Source organism: Bufo bufo, chromosome 8 (genome assembly GCF_905171765.1).
Source record: "Bufo bufo chromosome 8, aBufBuf1.1, whole genome shotgun sequence".
Taxonomy (NCBI): Eukaryota; Metazoa; Chordata; class Amphibia; order Anura; family Bufonidae; genus Bufo; species Bufo bufo.
This window is the reverse complement of record NC_053396.1, coordinates 20,080,405-20,108,108: the sequence shown is the minus strand read 5'-3', so window position 1 is coordinate 20,108,108 and position 27,704 is coordinate 20,080,405. Positions and strand designations below refer to the sequence as shown.

Genomic DNA, 27,704 nt, shown 5'->3' with positions numbered 1-27,704 from the left:
TCAGAGGTGCACAACCTCTTCTGGTTGGGGGCCACATTGTCAGCCGAAAATAAAACTTAAAGGGCTATTACCAACTGAAATACTATTTGTATGGCAGATTGAACTTACAGTATATATCATAAATGTCTAGTTACACTTCTAGGGCTCCCATCTAATGGGAGAATACATAAAAGGTACCTGTGAGCGGCCACAAGACATAGACATACATGTCTCTTACCAGTTGGTTGGGGGCCGCACAGAACGGTATCGAGGGCCACAGGTACGCAGTGATGTATATTCCACCTCTATGGATATAAACAAATTTTAAACCAAAATGACTGTATTTGACCTTTTCTACTAGAGTCTGCTGACAGGCCTCATGTACTACCGTCCGGAGGACCCCATTAATTACCTCGAACTGTGTCTGCAAAGGGTCCGGAATTTAGGGGGACCCGAGAACGTCCAGTGGGACACTTTTCTGAGTGGGAATTTGCCTAGTATTAGAGGAAATCAGGGAAAGAAATGCACCCAAAAGTCAGGTAAGTGCAAGACCCCCAACATTGTAATTTTGGGGGTTTTCAGATGTCTTACTATTGGGTAAGAAAAAGAATGAATAAGACTGCCGTCTGCGACCACATGGTACATAGGGCGGCACAGTTACCACCAACAAGCCGTCTTCTCATGCTTTATCCTGCGGTTTTATTTTATTTGCTGCTGAATTTTCTCTTCTCCTTCCAGAGGGGTCTCATGCGCGTCGCTGTGAGCGTCTGCCTCCCATCCAGTCCCAGTTTTCAATTGACAGCGACTCTGATATGACAGAATCTTCGGGGCTTATCCAAGAATACGACGTCTTTGACCCCAATAGACCTCGGCCTAAAATCATCTTTGTGATTGGTGAGAACTGGCGCTGCTCTGCAGGGATTTTATGCTGCTTATAGAGGATCCATCAAGGTGACAGATTTCTTTATATTTCACCCTCCAGCTTAGTAGCAATCCAGATGATGCTAATGCTCTGAATAATGACCCCCTACCCAATAAACTGTCATTAGGGGGCCAAAAGCTAGCGCTATACGGAAAGTAATGAATGAATGGATGGTTGGCTGAGAAGTATCACATGACTGCCTACACCACACCATTTTAGCTAGTGGGGCCATAGGATGTGGCCATTTGATTAAGGAGCCAAATGCTAAGGAGGGCTATGTCTGCAGCTAAAAACGGGAGGGCTATGTCCGCAGCTAAAAACGGGATGGCTACGTCCGCAGCTAAAAACGGGATGGCTACGTCCGCAGCTAAAAACGGGATGGCTATGTCCGCAGCTGAACCGGAGGGCTACGTCCGCAGCTGAACCGGAGGGCTACGTCCGCAGCTGAACCGGAGGGCTACGTCCGCAGCTGAACCGGAGGGCTACGTCCGCAGCTGAACCGGAGGGCTACGTCCGCAGCTGAACCGGAGGGCTACGTCCGCAGCTGAACCGGAGGGCTACGTCCGCAGCTGAACCGGAGGGCCACGTCCGCAGCTGAACCAGAGGGCCACGTCCGCAGAAAAACGGGAGGGCCACGTCCGCAGAAAAACAGGAGGGCTACGTCCACACAGGATTGATCCACAATGGAAAATTAAAAGCCTACCCACTAGAATTCTGCAGCAGCAAAATATGCACCACAGGGGACTTCATAGCACAAACACAGCACATGCAAAGGGGGAAATCCACAACACAAATTGACAGGCTGTAGATTAAAAATTTTCCCCACAGTTACGTACGTATCCCGTTACACATATTTTCTTCAGCACGCGGATTAAATTTTGAAAATCTCATCCACTTTAATGTGACTGTATTTCCTGCACGCATATCCACAACACAAAATCCACAGCGTCTACGCCGCATGTGACCAGACTTCCATTTCTGATGTTCTAGGTGGTCCGGGCAGCGGAAAGGGTACTCAGAGCACAAAGATGGCCTCCCATTTTGGTTTTATTTGCATTTCTGTTGGAGAGATTTTACGCAACCAGCTAATCCACCATGCCAGCAGCGATCGCAAGTGGGAACTGATTGCCCAGATTATCTCTAAAGGGGAGCTGGCGCCACCGGTATGTCACGTCTCTTTATTTTTGAGCATAAAAAAAGAAAAAAAACTCCTCATTCAATGGGGTGCCTACACTAACAGGATTGCATCATTACCTGTGCCCAATGTGATTTTTGGAGATGGTACATCAAGGGGGTCAGGTATGTAAAGATGGAGCCCGCTCGCAAGCACCATAGCTGCCGGGTGCATGCTGTTTTATACAGCAGACACCCGGGGGTAATGTAAGCAAATCGACAATAACGAGTCTATGAGAGAAGCAATCTAATGATTGCCTGTTCAAATTCCCTAGGAGAACTAGTAAAAAGTGGAGGAAAAAAAGAAAAAAAAGAAAAAAAAGTTTAAAAAAATATTTTTAATAAAGTTTAAATTCAAGTCACCCCCCCTTTTCCCTAAAATGAAAATATATAAACAATTTAAAAAATGGTTTCGCCATGTGCGGAAACACCCATAGTGTTAAAATATAAAAATATTAATCCCATCCAGCCAATGGCAGAATGGTAAAAAAGAAAAGAAAAAAAAAACACTGATTTGGCACATTTTTTTTTCACTTCACCTCCCTCCCAAAAATTGAATAAAAAGTGATAAAAAAGTGTAAACACCAAAATCATCTCGCTAAAAATGAGCCCTCGCACAGCTCCGTACGCATAAAAATAAGAAGTTAAGGGAGGGGGGATCTTAATATGGCGATGCAAAGCAAAAATGTATCTTTCCCAAAGTTTTTTTTTTTTTTTCCAGTATTAAAATGCAAGAAAAAGTATACATATGTGGTATCGTTGTAATCGAACTGACCCAGAGAATCAAAGTAACGGGTCAGTTTTACCGTATAGGAAACGCTGTAAAAACAAAACCCAGAAAACTGTGACGGAATTGTATATCTGTTTACGGTATTCAATAGATTTTTGCAATAAGAGAAACAGCAACAGTACAAACAAGTAGAGCAGGCGTGCTAAGACCTTGAGCAGAGATAGATGCTTACAGTACAGTATAATAGAACTACAGCAAGATGGTTGTGCCATAAAATACAGGTGCATTATAACGGGTATGCAAAGATGCGTAAATATATCACGGCTGTAACGAGATACACTTATGCACATAAATCTACAAGGAGCATTTACAGGATATAGTGAGGTAGAGCGGTGGCGTAATGGCTGGAAAGCCAAGGAATCCACCGATTGTGAACCTTAAAGAGGACCTTTCACCGATTCTTACCCTATGAACTAAGTATACATACATGTGGAGCGGCGCCCGGGGATCTCTCTGCACTTACTATTATCCCCGGGCGCCGCTCCGTTCTCCTGCTATGCCCTCCGGTATCTCCGTTCCCTAAGTTATGGTAGGCGGAGTCTGCCCTAGCGCTGGCCAATCGCATTGCAGAGCTCACAGCCTGGGAGAAAATAACCTCCCAGGCTGTGAGCTCTGCGCTGCGATTGGCCAGCGCTAGGGCAGACTCCGCCTACCATAACTTAGGGACTGGTATCTCTGCCTACTATAACTTAGTGAGCGGAGATACCGGAGGGCATAGCAGGAGAACGGAGCGGCGCCCGGGGATAATAGTAAGTGCAGTGAGATCCCCGGGCGCCGCTCTACATGTCGGTATAGTTAGTTCATAGTGTAAGAATCGGTGAAAGGTCCTCTTTAACCCTGGTGGACAGAGTGGGAGCAAAAACCATCTCACTATATCCTGAAATGACCGATGTGAAATGACCGATTGCACAACTTCAGCAACTGAAGGGCTTTGTGCCAGCTTCCACTGATGAGCTATAACGTTACGCGCTGCGTTTAGAATGTGGGCCACCGACCGTCAATGTTTTGCGGGCACATCTATTAGTCCTATGCCCAAAACCGCTAGCTCTGCTGAGAGAGTGAGATCCTCTGTAATGACATCTTTGATAAGGTCAGTAATGTCAGACCAAAAATTGCTGACCACCACATATGAAGACTGGTACCTATTTCACCACATCCCCTCCAACATAAGGGGGAGTAGTTGGGGACTAAGTGAGACAATCTATTAGGGCAGGGCTGGCCAACCTGCGGCTCTCCAGCTGTTGAAAAACTACAACTCCCAGCATTCCCAGTCTGCCTACAGCTATCAGCCTACAGCAGGGAATGGTGGGAGTTGTAGTTTTACAACAGCTGGAGAGCCTCAGGTTGGCCATCCCTGTATTAGGGGTCAGGTACCAACGTAGCTGGACCTTCCTTGCCTGCTCTATACGATTCACACATTTGGAGCATTTAAAAAGGACCAAAATAGGGCTTTCCGCCATTGTTCCCGTTCCCATTTCAGCATAAATGATTGCTTACACTCCGTGTCAGGTAAAATGATGTTAGAGTAAAAGGTAGATAACTTGGGGCAAGGGGCCTTACCTTCAACAAGAATGGCATTGAGAGGTTCAGTTTCCTGATATAAAGACGATGGCGGCAGGGAATTCAAAAAATGCCGGATCTAGAGAAATTAGAGTAGGAACCTAGCATGTAACATTTCAAAATGTACCAGAACAGATTTGTCATATAGGCAACCGATGGAGTGAATGCCTTGGGTTACCCATGCTGCGAGAGATATAGTAGGAATAGGATATTCCAGTGCAATGATAGAAAGATTGTTGTGTGGGATATGAGAGTCTATAAGATAAGCCCAAATAGACATTGTAGCCTGCACGGTGAGTAACGGCATGCTGTGCCGGAGGCGCTTTATGATATATGCTGCCGGCACAGCCTTCAGAGACCGGCCTCTGACGTATGTCTCCTCAATTTAAAGCCATCTCTGTGGGGCAGCGGTGGTTGACCACCATTCTAGCGCCTGTTCTACTAGGTTGGCCAAGTGATATTTATAAATATTAGGCACTCCCAGTCCCCCGAATTTTATTGGGAGGTGCAGAGCTATTTTTGCTACTCTGGGGCATTGATTGCCCCATATAAACCTTAACAGATCAGACTGAAGCCGTGCAATCAATCCTTGAGATATTTGGAGTGGAAGACATCAAAAATAATACAGTATTTTACGGAGGGATAACATTTTAGCCGCATTAACGCGAGCTATCCAAGATAAGTGTACTTTAGACATTTTTAGCATAATCCCGTTTTAATTCAGCCATTAAATTATTCAGGTTTATAGACATGGTTTCCACTACAGAATGAGCTAGTTTTACCCCTAAATAAGTAATAGAAGAATCAGCCCATTGGAATGAGTGTTTCTGTTGTATCCGGCCCCTGGCATCTTCTGACATGTAAAATGCTAAAACCTTGTTTTTTTTTAACATTTAGCTTATAATATGAGCAGTGTGAATATGAGTTCAGAATGCAAATCGCTGCATCTAAAGATTCCTCTGGGTTAGTCAGCACAAGGATTACATCATCAGCATAGAGGCCAATGACATGCGAGAAATCCCCTGGCGAGAGTCCTGTAATCTGTGGGCAGGTCTTAATCGTTACCGCTAAGGGCTCCATGACCAGTGCAAAGATTAGACGTGACAGCGGGCAGCCCTGCCGGGTTCCATTTGTGATTTGGAAGGAGTCCAAGATATAACCAGAGGCCAGCACTTTAGTAGAAGGTTTGGTGTATAAACCCATAATAGCTGAGAGTATGGGACCACAAAAGCCAAACTTTTGGAGGACCTGATCCAGGAACCCCCAGTGCACCCTGTCAAATTCTTTTTCGGCATCTAAAGAAGTAAACACTGTGGGGACCCTGTACTAGGCGCATGGTCAATAAGGTTGACCATGCGCCTAGTACCATCCCTACACTGTCTTCCAGGTACAAAACCAACTTGGTCAAGATCTACTAAAGAGGGTAAAAAAACATTAATTCGAGAGGCCAAAATTTTGGCATATAGTGTTAAGTCCGTGTTTAAAAGTGATATAGGACAGAAGTTTGGGGGTTCAACTGGTGGTTTACCTAGTTTTGGGAGTGTGATAACAGTAGCCATTAACATATCTGAAGGAATTATGCCTGAGGAAAGAAAACTGTTATATAGAGTGGCCAAAGAGGGGCTAATTGTGTATGGAAGGTTTTATAATCGGAGATAAAGCCATCTGGGCCTGGGGCTTTGCCTGCTGGTGTGGCTTTGAGTGCTAAAAGGATCTCACCCTCGGTTATTGGTGCGTTTAACGATAGTTAAAGTGGGGAGAGTAAGTGGGTGTAAGAAAGCTCTAATGCCCTCTTGAATGGGTTGGGGGGGGGGGTGGCATCATCTCGAAGATTATATAAGCCAGCATAATAGGAGGCGAACGTGTTTGCTATCTCTTGTGGATGGGTGATCACTGAACCATTGTAATGAAGTTTACAAGATGCCGTCTGATGGTTATGGGGCTGCAGTCAGCACCAGTAAGGGCCTTAATTTGGGTCAAGGATCGTCCAGTGTCTTGACAGACAGCCAATTGGATCCTCCGGCTCAGTGCTGATGACATTTTTTTTGGGTCTTCCACTTGACTTTTTTGTTCCATAACCCTCAGGATCATTTAAGAAATTCCAAATGACTGTCTTACTGCGTCCCACCTCAGCAGCGATGGCGCGCTGTGAGAGACCCTGCTTATGCAGTTCAACAACCCGACCACGTTCAAAAATGGAGAGTATTTTTGCCTTTGCCATCACAACATGTGACTACCTGACAGACAATGACAATGAATCCACATCTTTGCACAGATTTGGCCTTTTAAAGGCATGTGGTCCTAAAATTTTGATCAGCTGAAAAACAGTTTCAGTTTATTCGTTGTTTTCATTAAATTGAATGCTCAAAACATGTTTTGTCTCACTCCCATTTCTTCTTGTTGCATGTTGAAGCTCTACTTGGAACCTTGTTAAGATCCAGCCATGCTACATAGGATTTTTTGCCATTTTTCAAGTGGTCTTAAACTTTTGATCAGGACTGTATAATCTCGTTCACCTCCGTGTTGATATCTCCATATATCGTGGAGTGACGTATCTTTAAGCGAGTTGTGTAAATCTTCACGGTGGGATTTTTTACTTGTGCGGCAGTCTAAGTCTGCATTTACTGGGATATTTTTTGCCGTACATTGGGTGCGTACACAGAGACAATACTATATTGAGCCCCCTCAATTAAGCATAACAAAATACCATAGCGCCCCGCGGAATCCGTGAGACATTGCTGAAGATTGAATGCTACTGAGGACCTAACACATATAAACGTCCCAGCTTTCCGCTTTTTAACAGATGGAGAGTGAAAAATGTTTGGGAAGCGGCGGTCAGATTCTAGCAGATGGGACTCTGGTATCAGGGCTACATCGCATCCAGACCTCAGCAAGTCAGACCAAAGTAGAGACCGTCTGAAGGGCGAGTTCAAACCTCTCACATTATTGGAATAAATCTTTAACCCCATATTGAGGAAGAATAATTTGTCAGCCCGTTTTCAAAGGTGTGCAGTGCGCTGGTCCTTCAGGGGGAGCGAATGTGAGGTCACGGGGGTCAGTTTGCACACCGAGGGTTGCTCTTGGTACTCACAATTTGTAGAAGACCCTGGGCAGGCGTACAGCAGTGATAGAGAGGCTGGCCTATAGATCCTCTGGGGCACTCTCTGAATATAGGGACCAGGCCGGGTGGTAGGTGAGGTGCCCTTGGTGTTGGAAGTTTAGCGTGCCTGTGGCAAGATCCATTACAGTTCGTGACGCCAGTGCCGGTAACGGTGGCACACCGATTTGTTGGAGGAATAATTGAGGTACACACGATTATGGTGAACTAGAACTCCTCTTTACTGAACACAGTTCAACTATATACAGGCTTTAGACAGTTCCATATGAGGTAGATTTGGTATCAGGCAGGCTTTACACAAATGTTAGGTAGAATCCTAGGAAGATAACTCAGAGGGAATAAACTCACAGATCAGGCTGTACTTTCTGCAGAATCCTGTCTGACTTTCTCCAAGGCCCGAATGCCTAATAGCTGGCTTTATCCTTGGGTAGGGAAACCTTCCTCTGGTATAAATCCACTTGCTGTCAATAAACTTCTGCCCTTCAGCTTTCTACTTGGCTGGATACAATTAGCACTGCTCTGTACTTTGCAAGATGCAGGATGACTTCAGGAGGAAACTGCTTCTCCTGGAAGCAGGTTAGGATCCTGGGCAATCTAGCTGCATGTTAGAAGCTGGACCTCATCTCCTGCCTGGCTGAAGTCAAACACCCCCTCTCCCTGGACCTGTCTATATATACTAGGGGGTTCCCTAGCTCCCTCTATAGCTTGGGAGGAGAAACTACACACCTAGCAGGCCTGGTACATGGGAGATAACATGAAAATATACATTACAATGCAATATAAAATACCCTGACCATGTTCCACAGGAGGTGGAGAACAACATGACCTAATTGACCCTTGAGTAGTGCCCACCTTTACGTAGTGGGACACTACAGGTGCACGGGCGACGGGTGCGGAGCACCGGAGGGGGGCCCGTTCTGTCCGGAGGCAGAAGGAGTGGAGATGAGCGCTTCCATTGTAGAAGCGCTCATCTCCATATTCATCTGTATCGCCATCCTCAGGACAGCGATACAGATGCCTGTGCTGAAGAGCAGGGGAGAGGCATCTCCCTTGCCCGTTCCACTGGTAGGCTACAGGCACTAGGCCTGTAGCCTATCAGAGGCCGGTGCAGGCGGCGCGATGACGTCATCGCGCCGCCTGGGCCGTACAGTGCAGGACACAGGCCGGAAGAGGCCTGCATCGCATCATTGACAGCAGAATAAGGTAAGTATATGTGTTTATTGTTTTTATTATTTATAGTATACTGTGGCAAGAAGGGGGGTGGGGGCCCTATATACTGGCACAATATGGGGGGGGCACTATGGAGAAGAGGGAAAGCACTATGGGACCCTATATACTGGCACAATATGGCGGCACTATGGAGAGGAGGGGAAGCACTATGGTGGCCCTATATACTGGCACAACATGGGGGGGCACTATGGAGAAGAGGGGAAGCCCTATGGGAGCCCTATATAATGGCACATTATGGGGGGCACTATGGGGGCCCTATATACTGGCACATTATGGAGAAGAGGGGAAGGAGTACTATGGGGGCATCTACTGGGGGCCCTATGTACTGGCACGCATTATTGGGAGGCTCTATGGAGAAGTGGGGGGGGATCACTATGGGGGCATCTGCTGGGGGCTTTATGACACGGCTCCGCCTGGCTCCTAACTTTTTTAGTTGGCTCCTAGATTCCAAGGAAATTTGTCAAGCCCTGCTGTAAGCATGTGTAGCGTGTCGACAAGGTACTATAGTCAGAGAAATACTCAGAATTTTTAGGCCCAAAGACACCTGCATAGAAAGTGAAACATAGAAAAGAAAAAAATTAATATTAATATTAATATTAATATTAAGACTGACAGGGTCCAAAAAATGATCACGATGCACAAAAACGCAACGGTCAGGGACCAACATAGTGTAATGTAGAGGGTCGGGTATATCAAAATGTCTGCTCGGTGGGTTATCACCTCCAGAAGACTGAGCAGACTATATGGGATGTATATCAGATGAAAGTCCCTTACATGACCTGACAACCAGGCATCATACGGGGCTTAGAGAACATTACTAAACTCAGACATTCTCCCAGTCCGGGGCGATCTTATCAGGTTATCTGGGAATGGCTTTCTTGTTCGGTGGAAGAGGATTAGGGAGCAGACCCCATACATGCAGTCTTTGTGCTGCCTCTTGAGGAGAGCTGCAGACTTGCTGTTTTCCTTCATGCGTGAACAGGAGTTTGATGGGAAATCCCCAGTGGTAACTGATAGATAGCGGAGAACTTTAGTAACTTGGGCAAACTCCCTTCTCTTGGCTGCAGACAAATCGGGATAAATAGAGATGTCTTTGAATAAAGCTGGGGGGGTAGGATTTAGCCTCAGGGCTTTCCGGAACTGTTCCTTCACTTGGTAGAAGTGGATTCGCACCACAACATCACATGGTAATGAAGGGTCCAGACCTTTGGGCTTCAGGACGCGGTGAATACTGTCCATAAGCAAAACCCTTTCGGTCAAATTGGGCACAGCTTCTTTAAGAAGGCCTTTAAGGAGAGGCTCCGGAACCCCACGTATTCTCACATTATTTGGCCTATGGCGGTCTTCTTCTATATCTTGCATCTTGCTCTTAACAGCAGCCAGATCCTCTTCAATAAGGGCGTTGTGGGATATGGCAAACTCCGCCATCTTTCCTTCCACATGTGAGGTGCGGTCATCTAGGCTCTGCCGTTTGCGCCTAAATTCCCTCAGGAGCCCCATGAGGTCATCCTCGAGGGAGGAACATAGCGAGTCCATCATAGAACGCATGGAGCCTTCAGTCAGCGGGATGGAGCGAGATCCCGAAGGCATAAGATGTTCTGCGCCCATCAAGGTCCTCGAAAATGAAGCGGGAGAGACCGCAGGCGGGTGAGCTGAGGCCGGAGAGTCAGAGGTGCTGGGGCTAATAGTCGCTGGTCTTGCGAAAAACTCACCCATCTCGGGAGTCACAAGCAACACTTTAGGGGGTCTCTAAGCCTCCTCTTATGCGTCTTATGTGGGCCGCTTCGGATGCCTGGAGCGGAGCTAGCAAGTTATGCAGCCGGCGCCATCGGCTTGCAGGCCACGCCCCCCTGTATTTCTGTTAATATAATCCCACCCCTTTGAACGTTTTTTCCCCGCTTCTCACTACATTGAATGCAACCGTAAATGGTACCCCAAAAAAGAGGCCCTCATACGGTACGTGAATGGAAAACTAATAAAGTTATGGCTCTGGGAAGGCTGGGAGTAAAAAACGAAAACGGAAAATGACCTGGTCCTGAATGGACAACCCCTTTAAGTGAGATTTATGAATACATCTGTGTCATACCCATGAAGATACGGTTTATGTGGACCCTCCATGAGCAGACGCTGTCCCCTGTATCTGCGGTTGACGATATACAGCCGTGCACACTAATGAGCACGCTCAGACTCTATATTTAGCGCCCCTTTGAATTATAATTGTGCTTATGAACAGGAGGCCCGCGCCATTTTTTCATTACATGCTGCCGGTGGTATACTTTCCTATTTAATTAATCGGAGCTTGCCTTAATGGCGTAGCAATTATTCATAATGTCACAAAAGAGAGCGAGCGGCTTTTACGCCTCCCTGCTGCACTGTCACTGAAATGCATTGTTCAATTCCTAGAAAAACTGTCACGGCGTCAAAGAAAAGCGAGGAAACCATTTTCCAGGATTATTTGCCGTTTTTACCTAGCCCCTACGTAATGAGAAAAATTGCACTTACCTGGTTCCCATCGCTTCGGACTAACACCCTGGCACCATTCGGCAATCTTACAGTCGCCAGCCTGTTTACGTCCGACCTGGCACTGCTGCAACCAATGACTGGCCTCAGCGGTGACGTTAGGGCTCATGCACACAAACGTATTTTCTTTCAGTGTCCGTTCCGGACCATATGGGGAACCATTCATTTCAGTTACTCCGTGTGTGTATGTGGTATTTAAAGGGCTCATGCACACGACCGTATGTAATTTGAGGTCCACAAAAAATACGGATGACGTCCGTGTGCATTCCGTATTTTGCGGAACAGAACAGCTGGCCCCTAATAGATCAGTCCTATCCCTGTCCGTAATGCAGACAATAATAAGGCATGTTCTATTTTTTTGCGGAAAGGACATACAGAACCGGAATGCACACAGAGTAAGTTCCGTTTTTTTACGGATCCATTGAAATTAATGGTTCTGCATACGGTCTGCAAAAAAAAAACCTGAAAATGGACATGGAAAGAAAACACGTTTGTGTGCATGAGCCCTAAGTCAATGGTGACAGATCCTTTTTTTTTAGGCGCTCCTAAAAAAACGTATCCATCACCTATTAACATTCAATATATTTAGTGACGGATCCGTTTTTTTCCCGTTTTGATTTAACACAACCAAATCCTAACGGAACGGATGAGTCTTGATGTGCAAAATCACAACAGATCCGTTTAATTCCTCTGTCGGATTTCAGTACTGGAATTAACAACACAAGTGTGAAAGTAGCCTTAAAGGGGTTATCCAACCCCTAAAATGTCCCCCCGTATGCCCGGGCCCCTCACACAGATTGTACTTACCTCGTTCCCCTGACGCCCGCACGGCCAGTGCTGCATCTGCCTCGCGGGTGACGCTAGGGAGGCTTGTCCCTATCGCAGCCTGTTATTGGAGATGCTGCGGCGGTCGTCAGAAGCAACACGGGTGCCGGGGAACGAGATAAGTACAATCTGTGTGAGGGGCCCGGTCATATGGGGGGGGGGGGGCATTTTAGGGGTTGGATAACCCCTTTAAATAACACAATCATTTTAAAGTTCAGGTCATTACGGACATAACGTATTATATTTTTTAATTGGACTAAAAAAAAATTGGGATTCATTTTTTTTTCTTCAGATTTTTTATAAAATGTAAATTTTGATTTTGTTTAACCCCTTCAGGACCCTGCGATTTTTTTCCCATTTTTTACTCTGTGCCTTCCCCGAGCCATAACTTTTTTAATTTTTTCATTCACACAGTCATATCAGGGCTTTTGCGCGACAAGTTGTTCTTTCTAATGACGCCAAATGGGATGGAACTGGAAAAAAAATGCAATTCCACCAGTTTTATAGTTTGTTTTTTTAAAACGAACCTGTACGATTACAACCTTTATGTCCTTTTTCTTGTGTTTGAATACTGAAAAAAAGAAAAACTTTGGGAAAAATGTTTTTTCCGTACTCTGACCCCCATAACTTTTGAAGAGTTACGTCTATCGAGCTCATTTTTTTCAGGCCGATCTGTAACAATCCTAGTGATGGGTATAACCATTTAAAGGGGTTAGAATCGACCCCCAGGTTTGACCCGGGAGGAAAGAAAGTTTTTGATTCTTTGGATTTTGAATTGTGATTTTGTTTTCTTTCTATATCATTTTGAATGTTCTGTTAATTAAATGCTGTGTATCTATAGGTTACCGAATCTATTCCAATCGATCTTTGCATGTTTCTACTAAAAGTCACAATGCAGACAATTGATGTTTACTTCGTTTCATCATTTTTATTTAAAATATTTAGAAAATATAAAAATTAAAAAAAATCATGAGGAAATAAGACCTAGGCATGGAGGGGGGGGGGGGGGGGGGTGGGGGGTTGGAGGGCTTCCTAAACATAGCATGTTCGGTCCCAGCACCACTGATTTCCCCCCTGATGGGTGTGACTGACATGTCTGACAGAATCGCCTCTGCACAATCCTCCATAGAGAACGTGGATTGGATTAGACGTGGGTGAAGGTGGAAAAGCGGTGATTAGGGAGCTGCATGGCAGAGAGGTCTGCACCATGCAGATGGTCGGCGCTAGCAATGAAACCGGCTTACGTCAAGGGCCATTTAAGAGCTTTCAAAGTGTCAGATCGAATAAATATGATCCAATTTCACTCGGTCGCTGTCAGCTGCTTGTGGTCTGGGCCATTAATTTATCCAGCGCTAAATGTGTTAAATAATACATGGATTATATATTAATGTGGCTGGAAGGGAATTGAGGGATTTTTCAGAATGCAACTTTGTAAGTGCTGTAGGTAAAGTCATCTTTGGCCAAATTTTGTTACATTGAAAGGGGGGTATAGTTCAAATATAAAGGTCCGAGAAAGCAGAGCTCATAAAGGTCCGAGCAGGCAGAGCTCAAATATAAAGGTCCGAGCAGGCAGAGCTCACAGATAAAGGTGCGAGCAGGCAGAGCTCATAAAGGTCCGAGCAGGCAGAGCTCATAGATAAAGGCCTGAGCAGGCAGAGCTCATAAAGGTGCGAGCAGGCAGAGCTCATAAAGGTCCGAGCAGGCAGAGCTCATAAAGGTCTGAGCAGGCAGAGCTCATAAAGGTCCGAGCAGGCAGAGCTCATAGATAAAGGTCTGAGCAGGCAGAGCTCATAAAGGTCCGAGCAGGCAGAGCTCATAGATAAAGGTCCGAGCAGGCAGAGCTCATAGATAAAGGTCCGAGCAGGCAGAGCTCATAGATAAAGGTCTGAGCAGGCAGAGCTCATAGATAAAGGTCTGAGCAGGCAGAGCTCATAAAGGTGCGAGCAGGCAGAGCTCATAAAGGTCCGAGCAGGCAGAGCTCATAAAGGTCTGAGCAGGCAGAGCTCATAAAGGTCCGAGCAGGCAGAGCTCATAGATAAAGGTCTGAGCAGGCAGAGCTCATAAAGGTCCGAGCAGGCAGAGCTCATAGATAAAGGTCCGAGCAGGCAGAGCTCATAGATAAAGGTCCGAGCAGGCAGAGCTCATAGATAAAGGTCTGAGCAGGCAGAGCTCATAGATAAAGGTGCGAGCAGGCAGAGCTCATAAAGGTCCGAGCAGGCAGAGCTCATAGATAAAGGTCCGAGCAGGCAGAGCTCATAGATAAAGGTCCGAGCAGGCAGAGCTCATAGATAAAGGTCTGAGCAGGCAGAGCTCATAGATAAAGGTCTGAGCAGGCAGAGCTCATAAAGGTCCGAGCAGGCAGAGCTCATAGATAAAGGTCTGAGCCGGCAGAGCTCATAGATAAAGGTGCGAGCAGGCAGAGCTCACAGATAAAGGTGCGAGCAGGCAGAGCTCATAAAGGTCCGAGCAGGCAGAGCTCATAGATAAAGGTCCGAGCAGGCAGAGCTCATAGATAAAGGTCTGAGCAGGCAGAGCTCATAGATAAAGGTCTGAGCAGGCAGAGCTCATAGATAAAGGTCCGAGCAGTCAGAGCTCATAGATAAAGGTCCGAGCAGTCAGAGCTCATAGATAAAGGTCCGAGCAGGCAGAGCTCAAATATAAAGGTCCGAGCAGGCAGAGCTCACAGATAAAGGTCCGAGCAGGCAGAGCTCATAGATAAAGGTCTGAGCAGGCAGAGCTCATAGATAAAGGTCTGAGCAGGCAGAGCTCATAAAGGTCCGAGCAGGCAGAGCTCATAGATAAAGGTCTGAGCAGGCAGAGCTCATAGATAAAGGTCTGAGCAGGCAGAGCTCATAGATAAAGGTCCGAGCAGTCAGAGCTCATAGATAAAGGTCTGAGCAGGCAGAGCTCATAGATAAAGATCTGAGCAGGCAGAGCTCATAGATAAAGATCCGAGCAGGCAGAGCTCATAGATAAAGGTCCGAGCAGTCAGAGCTCATAGATAAAGGTCCGAGCAGTCAGAGCTCATAGATAAAGGTCTGAGCAGGCAGAGCTCATAGATAAAGGTCTGAGCAGGCACAGCTCATAGATAAAGGTCTGAGCAGGCAGAGCTCATAGATAAAGGTCCGAGCCGGCAGAGCTCATAGATAAAGGCCTGAGCAGGCAGAGCTCATAGATAAAGGTCTGAGCAGTCAGAGCTCATAGATAAAGGTCTGAGCAGGCAGAGCTCATAGATAAAGGTCCGAGCAGGCAGAGCTCATAGATAAAGGTCCGAGCAGGCAGAGCTCATAGATAAAGGTCCGAGCAGGCAGAGCTCATAGATAAAGGTCTGAGCAGGCAGAGCTCATAGATAAAGGCCTGAGCAGGCAGAGCTCATAGATAAAGGTCTGAGCAGTCAGAGCTCATAGATAAAGGTCTGAGCAGGCAGAGCTCATAGATAAAGGTCTGAGCAGGCAGAGCTCATAGATAAAGGTCTGAGCAGGCACAGCTCATAGATAAAGGTCTGAGCAGGCAGAGCTCATAGATAAAGGTCTGAGCAGGCAGAGCTCATAGATAAAGGTCTGAGCAGTCAGAGCTCATAGATAAAGGTCTGAGCAGGCAGAGCTCATAGATAAAGGTCTGAGCAGGCAGAGCTCATAGATAAAGGTCTGAGCAGGCAGAGCTCATAGATAAAGGTCTGAGCAGGCAGAGCTCATAGATAAAGGCCTGAGCAGGCAGAGCTCATAGATAAAGGTCTGAGCAGGCAGAGCTCATAGATAAAGGTCTGAGCAGGCAGAGCTCATAGATAAAGGTCCGAGCAGGCAGAGCTCAAATATAAAGGTCCGAGCAGGCAGAGCTCAAATATAAAGGTCCGAGCAGGCAGAGCTCAAATATAAAGGTCCGAGCAGTCAGAGCTCATAGATAAAGGTCCGAGCAGTCAGAGCTCATAGATAAAGGTCTGAGCAGGCAGAGCTCATAGATAAAGGTCCGAGCAGGCAGAGCTCATAGATAAAGGTCCGAGCAGGCAGAGCTCAAATATAAAGGTCCGAGCAGGCAGAGCTCAAATATAAAGGTCTGAGCAGGCAGAGCTCATACATAAAGGTCCGAACAGGTACCGGGCGTTACACCCCCACCAATCAGATATTGATGACCTGTACTAAGTGTAGGCCGTCAATATCAGAAAACCGCCACCCCCTTTAAGGGTATGGATAGACAGTTACATGCGGCAGGCCACGTGCACCCACGGCAGTTAAAGGCGCCACACAAAAATGGATGCCCTGTGTGACTGCCTTCCCTGCACCATACTGTTTGCTATTCCATTTATTAATTTTTACTTCGTTTTTTTGCATTTTTTGTGATAAAAAAACTCCAACTCTGGTGTTTTTTTATAAGGGGGGGCGTCTTTTTTTTTTTTTTTTTTTTGCACGCTGAAGCTTTTAGCATTTTTACCATCTCCTTTTGTATAGAAAAAAAAACCCCTGTTCTTTAGGTGGGAAAAACGCCATAAAAACCGCATGGTGTATGGAAAACCCACCAGGCAAAAATTCATGTGTGTAGGGATTAACCTTCCATCAGGCACAACTCACAGGACCCCATCATCCTCTCCTCTCCCTCCTCACAGGACCCCATCATCCTCTCCTCTCCCTCCTCCAGGACCCCATCATCCTCTCCTCTCCCTCCTCACAGGACCCCATCATCCTCTCCTCTCCCTCCTCACAGGACCCCATCATCCTCTCCTCTCCCTCCTCACAGGACCCCATCATCCTCTCCTCTCCCTCCTCACAGGACCCCATCATCCTCTCCTCTCCCTCCTCACAGGACCCCATCATCCTCTCCTCTCCCTCCTCACAGGACCCCATCATCCTCTCCTCTCCCTCCTCACAGGACCCCATCATACTCTCCTCTCCCTCCTCACAGGACCCCATCATACTCTCCTCTCCCTCCTCACAGGACCCCATCATCCTCTCCTCTCCCTCCTCACAGGACCCCATCATCCTCTCCTCTCCCTCCTCACAGGACCCCATCATCCTCTCCTCTCCCTCCTCACAGGACCCCATCATACTCTCCTCTCCCTCCTCACAGGACCCCATCATACTCTCCTCTCCCTCCTCACAGGACCCCATCATACTCTCCTCTCCCTCCTCACAGGACCCCATCATCCTCTCCTCTCCCTCCTCACAGGACCCCATCATCCTCTCCTCTCCCTCCTCACAGGACCCCATCATACTCTCCTCTCCCTCCTCACAGGACCCCATCATCCTCTCCTCTCCCTCCTCACAGGACCCCATCATCCTCTCCTCTCCCTCCTCACAGGACCCCATCATCCTCTCCTCTCCCTCCTCACAGGACCCCATCATCCTCTCCTCTCCCTCCTCACAGGACCCCATCATCCTCTCCTCTCCCTCCTCACAGGACCCCATCATACTCTCCTCTCCCTCCTCACAGGACCCCATCATACTCTCCTCTCCCTCCTCACAGGACCCCATCATCCTCTCCTCTCCCTCCTCACAGGACCCCATCATCCTCTCCTCTCCCTCCTCACAGGACCCCATCATCCTCTCCTCTCCCTCCTCACAGGACCCCATCATACTCTCCTCTCCCTCCTCACAGGACCCCATCATACTCTCCTCTCCCTCCTCACAGGACCCCATCATACTCTCCTCTCCCTCCTCACAGGACCCCATCATCCTCTCCTCTCCCTCCTCACAGGACCCCATCATACTCTCCTCTCCCTCCTCACAGGACCCCATCATCCTCTCCTCTCCCTCCTCACAGGACCCCATCATCCTCTCCTCTCCCTCCTCACAGGACCCCATCATCCTCTCCTCTCCCTCCTCACAGGACCCCATCATCCTCTCCTCTCCCTCCTCACAGGACCCCATCATCCTCTCCTCTCCCTCCTCACAGGACCCCATCATACTCTCCTCTCCCTCCTCACAGGACCCCATCATACTCTCCTCTCCCTCCTCACAGGACCCCATCATCCTCTCCTCTCCCTCCTCACAGGACCCCATCATCCTCTCCTCTCCCTCCTCACAGGACCCCATCATCCTCTCCTCTCCCTCCTCACAGGACCCCATCATACTCTCCTCTCCCTCCTCACAGGACCCCATCATACTCTCCTCTCCCTCCTCACAGGACCCCATCATACTCTCCTCTCCCTCCTCACAGGACCCCATCATCCTCTCCTCTCCCTCCTCACAGGACCCCATCATCCTCTCCTCTCCCTCCTCACAGGACCCCATCATCCTCTCCTCTCCCTCCTCACAGGACCCCATCATCCTCTCCTCTCCCTCCTCACAGGACCCCATCATCCTCTCCTCTCCCTCCTCACAGGACCCCATCATCCTCTCCTCTCCCTCCTCACAGGACCCCATCATACTCTCCTCTCCCTCCTCACAGGACCCCATCATCCTCTCCTCTCCCTCCTCACAGGACCCCATCATACTCTCCTCTCCCTCCTCACAGGACCCCATCATACTCTCCTCTCCCTCCTCACAGGACCCCATCATCCTCTCCTCTCCCTCCTCACAGGACCCCATCATCCTCTCCTCTCCCTCCTCACAGGACCCCATCATCCTCTCCTCTCCCTCCTCACAGGACCCCATCATACTCTCCTCTCCCTCCTCACAGGACCCCATCATACTCTCCTCTCCCTCCTCACAGGACCCCATCATACTCTCCTCTCCCTCCTCACAGGACCCCATCATCCTCTCCTCTCCCTCCTCACAGGACCCCATCATACTCTCCTCTCCCTCCTCACAGGACCCCATCATCCTCTCCTCTCCCTCCTCACAGGACCCCATCATCCTCTCCTCTCCCTCCTCACAGGACCCCATCATCCTCTCCTCTCCCTCCTCACAGGACCCCATCATCCTCTCCTCTCCCTCCTCACAGGACCCCATCATCCTCTCCTCTCCCTCCTCACAGGACCCCATCATCCTCTCCTCTCCCTCCTCACAGGACCCCATCATCCTCTCCTCTCCCTCCTCACAGGACCCCATCATCCTCTCCTCTCCCTCCTCACAGGACCCCTCAGTCTCTGACTACTTACCGCCCCCCTAGTCTTCTCCGGCTGTGAGGCGTCCACCCTGTGGGGGTGGGGCCTCCTGTGACTGGATCATAAGGAAAGGGGCGGAGCTAACTGACCTGACGGACTGACGTAATTTGAGAGAGAGAAAAAAAAAAACAATCTTAGCACTGATTGGTTGAGGTTCAGCCAACCAGCATGAGAATACTCTCTGGCAGCATGTTAGTATGCAGTGTCCCACAATATAACTTCTTCTGTCAGGTCACGTGTCAGTCAAACTCTTCCAGAGCCTCGGACAAATCGGGAGGGTACGACCTGAAAAATTGCCCCTCTGAAAATGGTACATTCCTTCCAGGTTCGAAATGCATCCAAAACTTGGGTTAGCGCTGCAGAAACTAGAAAACAGTGTTATACTCCCCCTGCTGGCACCTAGCAGTCATTGCAGCAGGGTACTAAAATAATTGAATTTACAAGAAATTAAAGGATTGTGCTAGGTTTAATGCAATCTGCAGATCACAGCATCTGTGACACCCCCTGCTTCTAGCAGTCACCTACTGTAAGTATTAAACGCCTCTTCCCCCAACCCCAAAAGAGAAGCGCGGCGCGGACTGGATATTAGGGTAAGGCCGCGTTTCAAATTTGGTGTCCGTGTGCAATCCGCAATTTTTATAATGGCAGTCTATGGCGTCGCACTGCAACATGCGAATGGATTTGCTGCGACTGTCGCGTCGCAGTCGCAGCATGTTGCATGTGGCAGTGCGACACCATAGACTGCCATTATAAAAATTGTCGCGCGACATTGGTGCGACCAATGTCGTGTAGACCTAGCCTAAGGGCTTGTTCACACAAGCCGTGCTGTGTTTTGTGGTCCACAAATTGCGCATCCGCAAAACACGGATGGCGCCGGTGTGCCTTCCGCAATTTGCGGAACGGAACAGGAGGCCCATTATAGAGATGCCTATTCTTGTCCGCAAAACAGACAAGAATAGGACATGTCTCATAATTTTTGCGGGGTCACGGAACGGAGCAACGGATGCGGAAGTTTTTTGCGTTTTTACATTCCGTATACGGAACCATTCATTTCAACGGGTCGGCAAAAGAGGCGGACAGCACTCCATGTGATCCGTTGCTCCGTTCAGTGACCCCGCAAAAATGATAAGACACGTCCTATTCTTGTCCGTTTTGCGGACAAGAATAGGCAAATGAGCCTCCTGTTCCGTTCCGCAAATTGCAGAAGGCACACGGGCGGCATCCGTGTTTTGCGGAATGGCACGTTCGTGTGAACGAGCCCTAAGCAGGAGGCTGCAGAGTAGAGCTGGATTATGACTATGGCCCCCATGCAGCGATATTCCAACTCTTTCTATGACGACAACATCTGTTTAATTTCAATATGGATCTTCAAATTTAGCTTGAAATTCTCATAATGTGTCTCAAGGAGCCATGCAGGAAGGTCCATTAAAGGGGTTGTCCTACATAAAATAGTCAACATTTTTCAACCCAGCACCTGGATCGGAATACTTTTCTAATTGTGTGTAATTAAAAATGTTGTATAGTTACTGAGTTATTTACTGAAATCTATCTGTATAGCGCCACCTGCTGTTTGCTCTTTTTCTAATTTCTCTGTCCTGCTCACTGAGACGGAAGCACGTGCTCAGTTCTATCTTTCAACTGCCACCAGCTGCAGCCAAAAGGGCATGGTCCCTGAGAAAAGACACTCCCCTTGAGCTTTCAGCTTGATATAAATCTAGCAGAGCAATGAATGGGGAGATCTCTGGATCCATGTGAGGTATAGGACTGGTTCTAGCTTTGTTATGATGCCTAAATTTCATTTTTTACATGGGATAACCCCTTTAAAGAAGATGTCGCCGACCATTCTGAGGGGAAGCAGAGCTGTAGACCCCACAAGGACTGGAGAACTCTGGTGTGTATAGAATTGACACAGATTTTTGTCTTTTTTTGGGGGGGGATCTCCATTAGGAAACCACCATCGAGGAGCTGAAGCAGCAATTCATCAACCATCAGGATGCGGCCGGCTTTGTCGTTGATGGGTTTCCGAGGGACATAGGACAGGCGTTCACCTTTGAGGAGCAGGTGTGGAGTCAGTGACTACCGCCCATACGTACATACATGACGTGAGCTAATGCGTGAAAATGTCCCTGTGTTGCCCGCAGATTGGAACCCCGGATCTGGTGATCTTCTTGGCGTGTTCAAGCCAGCGTCTACGGCAACGTTTGGAAAGACGCTCGGCACAACATGGACGGCCAGATGATAACGCCCATGCCATCGACCGAAGGCTGGAGACATTTAAACAGAACCTTCCTCTGATCGTCAAGTATTACCAAGACAAAGGGCTCATAGCTAGGGTGAGATACAACTCAAAGGGTTACTGGACTCATAGGGACATAGGAAGGGTTCTGATCGGTGGTGGTCCAAGTGCTGAGAGCCCCATGGATCGCTAGAACGAGTAGAGAGAAGAACTCACGTATCGCGCTCTCTCTCCTCACTGCACTAGACGGGCCCGTAGACTTCTATTGGTTCCGTCTCCTGCGGTGAGGGAAGAGACCGCGCTATGCGAGCACTTCTCTCTCCTCGTTCTGACGATCTGCGGGGGTCTCAGACCTCCATGGATGGCTTCAAAGAGGAGAGAGAACTTGTATATCGCACTCTCTCTCCTCGCCACAGGAGACGGAATTGAGACAGTCCCGTAGAATTTCTATTGAGCCTGTATCTTGCGGCGTGTGGAGAGAGCGCGCTGTTCAAACACTTCTCTCTCCTTGTTCTAACGATCAGTGGCGGTCTCGGCACTCAGACCCTCTGGATCTCTAGAACGATATATCAGACTCTCTCTCCTCGCCATAGGAGACAGAATCGAGACAGGCCCATAGACTTTCTATTGAGCCTGTCTCTTGCGGCGAGTGGAGAGAGCGCGCTGTGCAAGCACTTCTTTCTCCTTGTTCTAACGATCAGTGGGGGTCTCGGCACTCAGACCCTCTGGATCTCTAGATCGATATATCAGACTCTCTCTCCTCGCCATAGGAGACAGAATCGAGACAGGCCCATAGACTTTCTATTGAATCCGTCTTCTGCGGCAAGGAGAGTGACTGCAGTATCTGAGTGCTTCTTTCTAACTCCTTGTTCTAGCGATCTGTGGGATTTCAGCGCTCAGACCCCCATGGATCGCTAGAACGAGGAGAGAGAAGAGCTTGTATGTCGCACTCTCTCTCCTCAACGCTCTATTGAGCCTGTCTCTTGCAGTGAGGGGAGACAGCATGGTAAGCGAGCACTTCTCTCTCCTCGTTCTAGCGATCAGTGGGGGTCTAAGTGCTGAGAGCCCCGTGGATCGGTAGAACGAGGAGAGAGAAGAGCTCATATATCGCAATCTCTCTGCTCCCCACAGTAGACGGAATCGAGACAGGCCCATAGACTTTCTATTGAGCCTGTCTCTTGCAGCGAGGGGAGAAAGCATGCTATGCGAGTGCCTCTCTCCTCGTTCTAACAATTGGTGGTGGTCTGAGTGCTGAGAGCCTATGGGTCGCTAGAACAAGGAGAGAGAAGAGCTTGTATATCATGCTCTCTCTCTCATCATGAGAGACTGAATCAAGATGGGCCCATAGACTTTCTACTGAGTCTGTCTCCTGTGGTGAGTAGAGAGAGTGCACTATGCGAGCACTTCTGTCTACCTGACTAACGACCTCCATGGATCGCTAGAATGAGGAGAGAGAAGCGCTCACATATAACGTTCTCTCTCCTTGTCACAAAAGAGACTGAATCGAGATGGGCCCATGGACTTTCTACTGAGTCTGTCTCCTGTGGTGAGTAGAGAGAGTGCACTATGCAAGCACTTCTGTCTACCTGACTAACGACCTCCATGGATCGCTAGAATGAGGAGAGAGAAGCGCTCACATATAACGTTCTCTCTCCTTGTCACAAAAGAGATGGAATCGAGATGGGCCCATAGACTTTCTACTGAGTCTGTCTCCTGTGGTGAGTAGAGAGAGTGCACTATGCGAGCACTTCTGTCTACCTGACTAACGACCTCCATGGATCGCTAGAATGAGGAGAGAGAAGCACTCACATATAATGTTCTCTCTCCTTGTCACAAAAGAGATGGAATCAAGATGGCCCATAGACTTTCTACTGGGTCTGTCTCCTGTGGTGAGTAGAGAGAGTGCACTATGCGAGCACTTCTGTCTACCTGACTAACGACCTCCATGGATCGCTAGAATGAGGAGAGAGAAGCTCTCACATATAACGTTCTCTCTCCTTGTCACAAAAGAGATGGAATCAAGATGGGCCCATAGACTTTCTACTGAGTCTGTCTCCTCTGGTGAGTAGAGAGAGTGCACTATGCGAGCACTTCTGTCTACCTGACTAACAACCTCCATGGATCGCTAGAATGAGGAGAGAGAAGCGCTCACATATAACGTTCTCTCTCCTTGTCACAAAAGAGATGGAATCAAGATGGGCCCATAGACTTTCTACTGAGTCTGTCTCCTGTGGTGAGTAGAGAGAGTGCACTATGCGAGCACTTCTGTCTACCTGACTAACGACCTCCATGGATCGCTAGAATGAGGAGAGAGAAGCGCTCACATATAACATTCTCTCTCCTTGTCACAAAAGAGATGGAATCGAGATGGGCCCATAGACTTCTACTGAGTCTGTCTCCTGTGGTGAGTAGAGAGAGTGCACTATGCGAGCACTTCTGTCTACCTGACTAACAACCTCCATGGATCGCTAGAATGAGGAGAGAGAAGCGCTCACATATAACGTTCTCTCTCCTTGTCACAAAAGAGATGGAATCAAGATGGGCCCATAGACTTTCTACTGAGTCTGTCTCCTGTGGTGAGTAGAGAGAGTGCACTATGCGAGCACTTCTGTCTACCTGACTAACGACCTCCATGGATCGCTAGAATGAGGAGAGAGAAGCGCTCACATATAACGTTCTCTCTCCTTGTCACAAAAGAGATGGAATCGAGATGGGCCCATAGACTTCTACTGAGTCTGTCTCCTGTGGTGAGTAGAGAGAGTGCACTATGCGAGCACTTCTGTCTACCTGACTAACAACCTCCATGGATCGCTAGAATGAGGAGAGAGAAGCGCTCACATATAACGTTCTCTCTCCTTGTCACAAAAGAGATGGAATCAAGATGGGCCCATAGACTTTCTACTGAGTCTGTCTCCTGTGGTGAGTAGAGAGAGTGCACTATGCGAGCACTTCTGTCTACCTGACTAACGACCTCCATGGATCGCTAGAATGAGGAGAGAGAAGCGCTCACATATAACGTTCTCTCTCCTTGTCACAAAAGAGATGGAATCGAGATGGGCCCATAGACTTTCTGTTGAGCCTGTCTCTATGCGAGCAGTTCCCTCTCCTCATTCAATTCGATCAGTGGAGGTCTCAGCACTCAGACCCCCACCGATCAAAGCCTTTCATATGTCTCTATCCCATATCAAGTTTTCTAAAATATCATTGACACTTTAAAGGGGTTGTCCCATGTGAGATACTTATGGCATATCGCTAGGCTAGGCATTATGCCAACTTTAAGACCCGCTCCTATCTCCAGAACGGGGCCCCATGAAGTGAAGGAGAGCACACAGTGCATACGCTATGGGACTTCCAAAAAATAGCCAAGTCAGCGCTCTGCTATTTTCGGAACTCCTATTGAGATGAATGGAGGGTGGCCGCTCATGTGCGGGGGTCCCGTACTGGTAATAGAATAAATTGACAATTGGGTGTTACCCATGTCCAAGGCGTGTGTCTCTCCACAGTCTGATACAGTCAGATTGGACACCGATCAGTTAGACTGTGCAGGGACACACCCGCAACTGTTACACCCAGTGGTCAATTTATTCATACATTCATTTTGTAGGAGGAATAACTGAGGAACAATAGCAGCGTTCCTTTAAAACATGACCCAGAGCTGTTAGTTCATGGGGAATATTAGTATTTCCTAAATTAGACCTGTCAGAAGCCTCTTTAAAGGGGTTGTCTAGTTTCCGAAGGGCAATCGTCTGAATCCCCCTGCAATAAAGAACTGGTAAGTACTTACCTGTTAGATGTTGTACTGCTGGTCCGGTTTCGGTTCCCCTTTAACAACACGTGTCCTCTGCAGCCAATCCCTGGCCTCTTTGGTGCAGCATTGAGGCTAATGATTGGCTGCAGCGTTCACGTGTTATCGTTGTGATGCCACCGTGGCAGAGCCCGACTGGGAGAACCGGACCAGCAGCACAGGATCTGCCAGGTAAGTACTTTACCAGTTCTTTATTGCAGGGTGTCTCTTTTTAATGTGCATGTGTCAGCAGGATCAACCCATTGACTGGTGGAGTTGATCCTCCTGACAGATGCTTTTCAAACTAAAGGACAGATCTGTGATGCTGCAATGCAGTAGGACCTGACGCAAGTCTGCCCCCTACTGGACATCATTTACAATATACCTAGCAAGAAAGGGTATTGCCCCGCTCCCTGTTTCTCAGGTGGACGGGTCCTTTCCCTCCATTGTTTTGGTTTACACCTCTCCTAAGTGTTTCTCATCAGTCGTACTGCCATGACCCCCGCCGATTCTGTTTTTCCCGCAGTTTGATGCAGACCGAGAGGAGAACTGCATCTTCGAGGACATCTGCTGCGCTGTGCAGGGCCTTCTCTTCCCCGATGGCCTGGGAGTGGAAGGTGAGGGCGATGCACCATTTTCCTTCCTCGACGTGTGTCCGATTGGGCAGATTTTCCCATTCACTGGCTTGTTTTGTAGAATTCCGTCCGCAGAATTTCCGGGCCTCGCTTTCCGAGGATCCTGCGCAACCCAAGGAAGTGGAACGGAAAGAGCAGGTAACCGCAGCAGATGAGAGATTGGTGTATACAGTATAGCAGCAGTTAAAGGGTTATCCCTTAAAAAGTATGTAATATTGGATCGAGAGGGGTACAACCCTGGGACCCCCAGTGATCCAGAGTCCCCTCTCTGAATGGAGCGGTGCTGCGCATGTCAGTCCATCCCTCCAATCACTTTTATGAGACTGACCTGCAAATCCAGACACAGCCTGTGGACAGATGTGGCGCTGTTTCTGGAAAAGCAGTAGACCCTCTTTTGGTGTAGATATGTTATGTCTTATCCACAGGATTGGGGATTAGTATCAGATCATCGGGGTCTTACCGCTGGGACCACCAGTGATCATGAGAACGGAGGCCCCATACTTCTGAAATGAATAGGGAGGCAGGTTGAGCATTCTCAATGGGACTGACACGTACAGTGCTTGGCTGTATTGGCAGTCCCGTAAAGATAAATGGAGTAGTAGTGCACATGCTCAGCGCCAACCCCCCCAGTCCACCACACACTACACTGTGACCTGACGCTTCCAGAACTTAGCGCAGAGCAGGAGCCTGGAGAAGACCAAGGAGCGGTGAGTAATACCATTGCTAGGACTAGGAGAACCATACTCCCCGCTCCCTGGGTCCTGAAAATAAATCCATTTGTCCTCCTCCTGGGCCCCGTAGCAGACGCTTCCCCTGCTTCCATGGTAGCTACGCCTTCCCCTACCCTGTAGATAGTGAACAACTTCATATATCCAGGGGTTTTCTGGGTGTATAATATTGAGGACCTAACCTCAGGATATGTCATCAATATCTGATTGGCGGGGGTCCAACTCCCCGCACCTCCGCCTGCATCCTCTTCTATCTACCTAGATGCCCTATGTGTAGCGCTACGTGTTTTACGTGTCACATTTTCATCTCTATTGACATGATCTCTTGATACACATTACAGTCGGAGGTGACCCTGCTAAGGGCCTTGTCCTTGAGCCCTCACTTAAAGGTGTGAAGTAAATGAAGGCATCTTAAGTGTAGCAAGGAGTGAAAAAGCGGCCGACCGTCCCACCTGGGAAAATGAATCATCGCAGCTTGGCAGGGTCAGTCCGCCGCAAACCGTGCTTTCATTGGCATTAAATAACTTTGAACATTCAGGAGCGGTGAATCACTTCGCTACATCAGGGGTGTTGATGCCGTCCTACTGAAGACCTATCCACCAGTGGAAGTGGGTGACCCACATGTCTCCTTCAGCCATGGGATGCCATCATCGTGTGATTTAAATGGGTTGCGCCAAGTGTACAAGTTGTCCCCTATCTACTGATCGGTGGGCATCCAACCACTGGGACTACCACCGATCCTGAGAACAGGGGTCTCCCGATCTGATCGAGCATGCACCCTGCCGCTCCATAACCGAAAATTGTCGAGTGCTGTACGTGGCTGTCTTCGGGAGTCCCATACAAAATGAATGGAGCAGTAGGGCGTATGCCCCAACCTGCCGCTCCATCAGATCGGGGGAACAGGACCCCCATTCTCGGGATCAGTTGGGGTCAGACTGCTGGGACGCCCACTGTTTCTGAGAATGAGGGTCCCGTTCTCCCGATCTAATGGAAAGGCAGATTGAGCATGCGCCCTGCTGCTCTATTCATTCTCCTTACGACCACTGAAAATTGTCAAGTGCGTCTTCAGGAGTCCCATAGAAAATGAATGGCGTATGCCCATATGCCCAGACCTGCCGTTTCAACAGATCAGGGGAATGAGCCCCTCGTTCTTGGGATCAGTTGT

The 27,704-nt window shown here is 48.4% G+C and overlaps 1 protein-coding gene across 1 annotated transcript; it reads left to right on the top strand.

The window, feature by feature from the left end:
* The first annotated feature begins 335 nt into the window (after positions 1–335).
* Positions 336–26,976, top strand: LOC120977173 (adenylate kinase isoenzyme 5-like). Its single transcript, XM_040404967.1, has 8 exons — positions 336–518; positions 718–873; positions 1,892–2,064; positions 21,104–21,217; positions 21,298–21,489; positions 25,703–25,793; positions 25,873–25,949; positions 26,881–26,976. Exons 1-8 carry the CDS (start codon positions 359–361, stop codon positions 26,932–26,934), a joined length of 1,017 nt encoding a protein of 338 aa, XP_040260901.1. The 5' UTR covers positions 336–358; the 3' UTR covers positions 26,935–26,976.
* Positions 26,977–27,704: the final 728 nt, after the last annotated feature.